At 34.8% G+C, this 8736-nt stretch overlaps 1 protein-coding gene across 1 annotated transcript in view; it reads left to right on the plus strand.

Moving 5' to 3' along the window:
* Positions 1-8736, plus strand: part of LOC107677487 (sodium-coupled neutral amino acid transporter 3-like) — a 20451-nt gene that overhangs the window by 3071 nt on the left and 8644 nt on the right. Inside the window, exons 3-5 of the mRNA XM_016472407.1 lie at positions 3315-3397; positions 3595-3653; positions 6069-6233. Of these exons, the coding sequence (XP_016327893.1) occupies positions 3315-3397; positions 3595-3653; positions 6069-6233 (307 nt within the window). The remainder of the gene's footprint in view (positions 1-3314; positions 3398-3594; positions 3654-6068; positions 6234-8736) is intronic.

Consider the following 8736-nt stretch of genomic DNA (forward strand, 5'->3'; position numbering starts at 1 on the left):
TATGTTTTCATAGTCGCACGCAGTAGTTTTCAGTCGCAAATGCGACTGAAATGGTCGCACTGTAGAGCCCTGATGCAAATTCACTCTTTGCCACAAGGTGGCGCTTCTGGAACAGCAGAATTATTTAGCCGTTACTTAAAGTAAACACTACCTTATTACAAGCATTATATGGAGGTAATATGAAAGGGAAATGCCATCAAAACTTTCCTGGCTGAAATGTGAGTTTACAGGTATGATTTAAACACCATAGATCACACAAACTATTAATTATTCATCATCAGTAGATCAAAACAACACGGCATGTTGGCATAAATGTGGGTTATTTGGTGATTGCTAACTGCGTTTTTATTTTGAAACATAACATGCTCGCGTTTAATTAGTTAAATCACAGCCGTATAAAGTTTAATGATCACATTTAAGCAATAGGACAATTCCTATTTTTCCATCCCCAGATTTAAAATTGAGACTTTGAAGCAGCACTATTTATGGAACACAGATGACACACAGATTACATCCAAGCAAGTTACTGAACTCTCACTGTATGACGTTACAGAATGTTGTCCGGTCCAGTTCCTTTCACAGCAGTGTTGTGTTTCTGTTAATCTGCATGTTGACATAAAGATACTTTTGTGCTGCGGTTATTTACTAGCGAATGCATTGTACATTCCGCTTACAGTATATCGATGGAACACGTGGAACATACCAACTATACAAACTGTGTGGGGGGAACCTAAACTGAGCCATTCACTATATAGGCTACTACAACCAGGGCGTCGCAGAAAATGAGTGTGTGAGTTTGTTTACAGAACACTGTTGTCACTGCTACAAACTCCCATATAAATAATTATTCAAAATATATAATTTCCCTGCAGCCAGTGGGCCCCCTTTCCAGTGTAGGCCCCTGGGCTTCAGCCCCTTGAAGCCCATGCATTAATGCACCCCTGTGCACAACAATTCAAGATTCTTTAAAATGTTTTTGAATGAAGTCTCTTATGCTCATCGAGGCAAAAATACACTAAAAGCTGTAATATTCTGAAATTGTATTGCAGTTTAAAATAACTGTTTTCTATTTCACTATATTTTAAAATGTAGTTTATTCCTGTCATGCAAAGCTGAATTTTCATCAGTCATTACTCCAGTCTTCAGTATCACATGATCCTTCAGAAATCATTCTAAATTGCAGCTCAAAAAACATTTCTTATTATTATCAGTGTTGAAAACAGTTGTGCTGCTTAAATTTTTTTGTGGAAACCATGGTACATTTTTTTCAGGATTCTTCGATGAATAGAAAATTAAAAAGAATAGCATTTATTTTAAATAGAAGTATTGTGTAAAATTGTAATTGTCTTTACTGCATTCCTACTGAATAAAAAAAAAACGAAAAAAACTGCTGATCCCAAACTTTTGACAGCTAGGATAAACTGTAAAAAGAAATATAAAGAATGTAAAAAAATGACATGATCAATAAGGCAACATATTTCAACTTTATTTTTGTAAATTATGAGATTCAACTAGACATGTTTAGAATAAGTTTAAGTGAAATTTTTTTATACAGATATTTTTTGTTAGCAGTTAACACCAATTTGGTCCTGATATGCGAATGATGGCAATGCAGATAAAAGACAGAAAGCTGTTCCATGTGTGAAAGTGGCTACTACTTTCTTTCCTGTCTTGCTATTTGGCTATTTGTGCACTGTATTTTAAGTCATTTTGGTAAGAAAGAGCGTGTAAATGTGGCCATTCATTCTGCACCCAGACATGTCCTCATCCAGACTGGACATGGTGGGGTGGGTTGGGTGCAGAACTGTTGAGAGGAAGTAACTCAGGCAAGTGTTGGCATGCCTTTCAATGGCTGACTCACACTCCTGCCCATGTGAAACTCCTGTGGCAGATAATGAACATCACACACATACAGATCCTGAGCTAACCAGTACCAGGGACGAGCACCAGTGCTGCTGATCTTGTACCTGGTAGCGCTGAGATCACAACATCTCCACTTCATAAAATCCACACTCCACTGAACATCTTTGGCTTGATAGAGTCGCTCTATTGTCTCATATCAAGCTGAATTTCCGTGCAGGGTACAGGCCATTCCTAATAAATCTCTCTCTCTCTCTCTCTGTCGTTCAGAGCTTTTTTTGAGAGATGCCATGTTTCTAGTCTTAATGGGGGGCAGAATAACAAGATCAGAATAGCAGCTTTAGGACGAGTTAGAGAGGGAGAGGATTTCCTCTAAATTGGCCTGTGATTGAGCACAAGGGTTTGGGTCTAAATAGCTGCTCAGTCACACATCACGAAACATTTAAAGGGCACTGATCACTCCCTGTCCTGGTGTTGTCCAGTAATTGTAAACCATTAAACAACATACAAATAGCCATTTTAGTATTATGAAAATGTAATGCATTAGTAATAATTAATAAGAGAACTGCTGCTCCATATGTAAATGCTCAAGGGAAATGTTAAATGGGTCAATATTTGTTAAAGCAGTAAGCCACTCGAAGCCACACAGTGGTTTCATTACAGTTAATGGGTGTTGTTTGGACTGAAACCGCATGGTAAAATCACTAACACAGCATTGCTTGAATTTTTTTAAAACGGCAGCAACAGCAATATGATAAAAAACACACAAAGTTCAGTGAATAAATGCATCAGTATTATCACAATAAACAATTCTTCCATAAAATAAGCTAGTAAAACAAGCAACAAAAAAAAAAAAAGGAAAACAATGCATAGTTTGAATTTAAGAATGTAAGAATCATAATTATTTTTTGGAATTTTTTTTCTATGGTATTTATTAATTATTTGAATTAGCTTTGATTTTTTAAATCATGTGTTTTAGTAATTTTCTTTAGTTTTAACTTCTTTTTTCTATTTCTATTTTAGTTTTAGGTATAGTAATTGTACTTCTTAAACTTATTTTAGTTAGTTGCGAAGGAAACATTTCTCATTTTAATTTTTCATTACATTTTTTTTTTCATTTTTATCTCAATTAACAACAATGTTTTTTAATAGTTTTAGTTTACAATAGCACTGGTAAGAATAATATCTGACCATCATTTTTATCTGATGTAAACTAAATGGAAAGGAAAGGCTCTATTACTCGCATACCTACTAAAAGTGAAAAAAAATATAAATAAACAAATTTATTGTTGTAACATTCCATTGTCCTACAAACAAAAATTACAATCCTCATCATCTTCCTTACTATTTTAGGCAAATTTTCATTTACACAGAGTTATCAATTGTGGATAAGAGGATTGTGGAAGAAGTGTGGATTGAACCATTTCTAATTCTGTTTTTGTGTTGTTTGGCAGGGAGTGGTATTTAAACGGCAATTACCTGGTTGTCATTGTATCGTGCAGTGTCATCTTGCCGCTGGCTTTAATGAAGCAGCTCGGTAAGTTGTCTCAAACCGATTCTTATATCAAATTGCACACCCCTCTTATTCTACTTGCAACTTCCTGTCTGCACATCCACATAATGTAAAATAGTAGTATTCATATTTGATTGAATTGTAAGTGTATTGCAATGATCAGACTTCTCACAGAGGTGTTGTGGGTAATTGTCACTTATTCATCTCACTGTGTGTTTCAGGATACCTGGGCTACACCAGCGGTTTCTCTCTCAGTTGTATGGTCTTCTTCCTTATTGCGGTATGTTTGATGCTCTCGTTAAAGGAATATTTCACCCTAGTAATGAAAATTATTATAATTTGTATAACCTCATGTCCTCCCTCTATAACATTTATGCCTTTATTTATTTATTTATATATATATATATATATATATATATAAGTATTTATGAATATTTTGCATTAGATTTTTTTATATTTTCAATTTTAATTTTAGTTTGTTTTTGTAATTATGTGCTTTTGTCATTTTAATTCCATTCATCTTTATTTAAATTTTGTTTTATTTTTAATATAACAAACATTTCTAGTTTGTTACATTTTTCATCTAATATTCTTATTTTGTATAAGCTTTCTTTCAAATAACAATAACAATTTTAATAGTTTTATCAACACTGCCTTGCCTTGTCACGAAACCATTCATTCCATTTGTTCGCAACAATCCGTTCAGTACACTGATTCGTGGCTTTGTTTGGAAATATTGTCATTGGCGGACCAAAAATTGACGACAGTAACTTTCAATATTGTGTCTAAAATGTAAGTTACCCAATATTAACTTCTTGTTTATTTAACTGTTGTATACCAATCTGAACAAAATCACTCACGATTGTGCGATGTTAATGAAGTACATATTGTTTGGTGTTCCACCAAAGACGTCATACAGATTTGAAACAAAAGCAAGTAAATTACACAATTTTCATTTTTTGGGTTAACTATCCCTTTAAATATGTTTCATTCAGTTGCCATGTGCTGCTTAGTATTCAAATCACGAAGCAGTACTTTGCTATTTTGAAATTTCTTTCTGAATAAAAGGCTGAGAGCATGAAAATTTATATTTAATCTTGATACAGTTCCAATTAGCAGTTTATAAATCTTATAGTAAGCTGGGGGATTTTAGGATGTGCTCATGTTTTCCACCAGCAGGATCAGTGTGTGATGTGTGAGTGTGTCTTGTATTTTTAGAGTGGGGTTGTGTTTGGTGCACCTCACTGACCTAGTTTTGAAGGGGAGCTTTAATCTTTGCACACGGCTCTCACTCTCTCTGTCCTCATGCTGGTGTGTGAGTGTGGCATTGGCTGTGCCACATCTTTGCGCTGGATTTATGAAACCGTCTAGTCTTTACACTATATTCCAGTCTGAATACGATAACATTGCCTCTCTCTTCTTCTCTCGATTCATCATCCCTGCTGTGATTGGAACGAGCACCAAATGAAAAGACACAATGGCGGCAGAGCCACCTCAGCTTACTCTCTCTCATCTAGCTGGTCATGTGACACTGATGAATGACATTATAAAGCAGTGATGTGTACCTTTCAGGATTAAAGGGGTCATATCATGAGAAGTCATGCTAAACCATCTCAAAAAGACCATCTTTTGAAACTAAGCAGTAAACATGACTCATCCTTGGATTTCTGACATCAGAAGACTAAATAAAGCAACAAATTACTACCTACATTTATAGCAATGCATATTTTAAGTCTTAAACCTGTAAAGTATAAAATAATAGTCAGAAAAATCTACTTTTTAAAAAATAGAACAGCTTATTAAACCTTTAGACAAAATATTTTCAAAAAAAGTTTTAATGTGTTTTTTGTTTGAGATCATATTTGATACATCAGGCTTTTATGGCTCATAAAGTACGATATTGGAGAATATGGAGCTCAAACTCAATCAAATCAAACTACTAACACAAAATGCATATGAATATCAGTTCAATATACAGTCACTCTGTATCTCCCAATAATAAGTTTTAGTAAGATGATATTTAAATGCTTAGTTTTATGATCAAAGCTCTATATTTATTTATTGTGGTGCACAACGTATAATGCAATTTAATACAATAATTATTAAGAAACGAACAGATAAATGTTCCTCAGAAGCCTGATGTATCATATTTGATACTCTCATTTTCACATGATTTAAAAAAAATTATGTATGGATAATCAAATTGCTTCAATCCAGTAAGTGTTTATCTTGAAACATTACTAACAATATAAAATATATTCTTAAGTTTACTTTATAAAAATAAGTTTTTACAGGAAAAAAAGACACATGCACCACAACCGAAATGGGATGTTTTTAGAATTATACTAAAAGGCCTTTAACTTGCTAAAAATGTAAAAAATTATCAGTCACACATCAGAAGGCATGTAGTAGATTATGCACAATAAGTTTTGATGTTGATAATTTAAATTCCTTACAAACTTGCCTATCAAATATAACAGGCTTTATATGATAAAAAAAAATCATGTCCTGTTTGATTATAATGAGGGACAGAAATCAAGAAATTGTAATTTAAAAAATCCCAATGTGACTAACTATAAGTGGAACCTAAAGGGAAAAATGATTAAACGATGACATGAACCCATAAAAACTCATTGCAAGATCAGCACAACCTATGCAGGACTTGTTAATTATTCAATCTCTCGTCTCCCTCCAGGTGATCTATAAGAAGTTCCAGGTGAAATGTCCTTTTGGTGACTTTGCCCATAACAGGACAGTGTTGGGCTTTAACACAAGTGTGGCTGCTGATCCCGGAGGAGTAAAGATGACCCCTGAGGGTGACCCTGCCTGCACCCCCCGCCTCTTTAACCTCAACTCGCAGGTATATCACTGTGTAACTGAAATCATGCTGCGACATTCATATGAGTAGTGTAATATAAGACTTTAAGCAAAATCAAATGACAAACACTAGGGGTGCTCCGACTGATTATCGGCCGATAATCACGTTGGGATGATTGATCGGCGGTCTCTAAAATGCCGATCTCAAAAAAACGATCTCAAGCTGATGACGCTGCCGTGAGAGGTTTGGCACGACATACAGCGGCACCGCCTCAGTCTCTGTCCGGCGCGGGTGAAATAATTATAATGCTGAAGGTGAGGTACTCACGTTTATACAAGTAAAGTAAAGTTTTTGCATTACTTTTTAATTCTTGCTCATGCCGTGCACTCATGCACACTCGCAGCGCACACGCATAATGCCAGGTTCACATTACTCTGTTTGTAGTGCGTATGTGGTGCGTATTTTTTCCGCGCTCATGTTAATGGATTAAAGCATTCACACTGCACACGGCAGTGCGTTCAGGAGCGGTGCGTCTGCAGCAGTGCAGAGATCGTTTCCGCACCAAGTCTATTTTTGCTGTGATACACACGCTGAATTAAAGTGACAGTGCATTGTTTGCAGTACATATAAAAACGAAAATGTAGCAATTGCCCCATAAATGCATATAATTAAAGTATACTGTCTTTCACAGTCAACACATATGGCTTGTTGGCTTGTTTTAAAGGAATAAATGATAAAAAGAAGGCTTTAAAAAGATCGGTATCGGTGATCGGTATCGGCAGATACTGCTTTCTGTGATCGGTGATCGGCCTCAAAAATCCTGATCGGAGCACCCCTAACAAACACTGTGGTTCGCAATAAGCCTTTGCATGACTCGCATATATTTGGGCTTAATCCAAACAGGCATTTAGATATCAGTTCTCAAACTGTATGAAAATCTGGATTTTCAGCTTATGTAGTATATTCACATTTATAAAGTACAGGTAGTCGGGAACCTTTAATGGACTGTGGTTTTAAATATTATTGCCAAGTGGTTAGCTAAATTGGAAAAATATGAGCCATTAGCCAAAGGGTGGCCATTTCTCACTACCTCTCTTTTGCTTTCTTATTGTAGGAAACAAAAATCATAAACATCTCCTTGAAGTGACCATTCACCCAAAAATAAATAATTTGTCATCATTTGCTCACCCTCATGTCATTCCAAACCCATATGGCTTTCTTTTGTGTGTGTAATGTCTAATTTTAAACTTTTATGTCTCATAAGAATTTTAAGAGAAACATCTGAGACATTGATACTTAGATAAAACATATACAGTTCAGAAGTTTGGGGCCAGTAAGATTTTTATAAAATGAATTATTACTTTTATTCAGCAAGGATGCATTAAATAGATCAAAATTTACACTAAAGGCATTTATAACATTACAGAGATTTCAATTTCAAATAAATGCTGGTCTTTTGAACTTTTTAAACAACAAAGAATAAAAAAAAAAAAAAAGACAATTTCCACAATATTAAGCAGCACGACTGTTTTTAACATTTATAACAACAAGAGATGTTTCTCGAGCAACAAATCAGCATATTAGAATGATTTCTAAAGGATAATGTGACACTGAAGACCGGAATAATAATGCTGAAAATTCAGCTTTGTATCACAGGAATAAATTACCATTTTAAAATATAATAAAACCAAAAACTGTTATTTTAAACTGTAATAACATTTCACATTATTATTGTTTTTACTGTATTTTAATCAAATTAATGCAGCCTTGGTGACCCAAAATCAGGAAAAAAAAAATCATACCGATCCCAAACTTGAACAATATTGTAATTGAGAATTTCTTTAAGTTTCTTGAGCTATAAAAGAGCAAGCTCTGAGCCATAAAATACCTCCATTCATCGATCTATCTAGAACAATGGATCTTTTGTGTGTATAGTCTTAAAGGGATAGTTCACCCAAAAATGAAAATGTGATGTTTATCTGCTTACCCCCAGGGCATCCAAGATGTAGGTGACTTTGTTTCTTCAGTAGAACACAAATTATGATTTTTAACTCCAACCGTTGCAGTCTATCAATCGTATAATGCATGGCAATGGTAACAAAATCTATGAGAGTAAAAAAAACATGCACAGACAAATCCAAATTAAACCCTGCGGCTCGTGACGACACATTGATGTCCTAAGACACGAAACGATCGGTTTGTGCCAGAAACCGAACAGTATTTATATCATTTTTTTACCTCTAATACACCACTATGTCCAACTGCCTTGAGCACGCGCACGGCATCCGGTGCGTGAGGTGTGTACGCGCTCAGGCGCAGTTTACGCAAGCGCCAGAAGTGATCTCTCGCGCCTATACGTCACTCATTGTTTACACAGAGCACATTCATTACAAAGTCAACACTATTTGGAGCTATACTAACGTGAATACACACTGTGTATTATTATTATTATTATTATTATTACTATTATTATTTTACTTCAAGTCAAGTCACCTTTATTTATATAGCGCTTTTAACAATACAGATTGTGTCAAAGCAACTGAAC

The sequence above is a fragment of the Sinocyclocheilus anshuiensis genome, unplaced genomic scaffold (genome assembly GCF_001515605.1).
Source record: "Sinocyclocheilus anshuiensis isolate Anshui unplaced genomic scaffold, SAMN03320099.WGS_v1.1 scaffold660, whole genome shotgun sequence".
In the NCBI taxonomy this organism is placed as follows: domain Eukaryota; kingdom Metazoa; phylum Chordata; class Actinopteri; order Cypriniformes; family Cyprinidae; genus Sinocyclocheilus; species Sinocyclocheilus anshuiensis.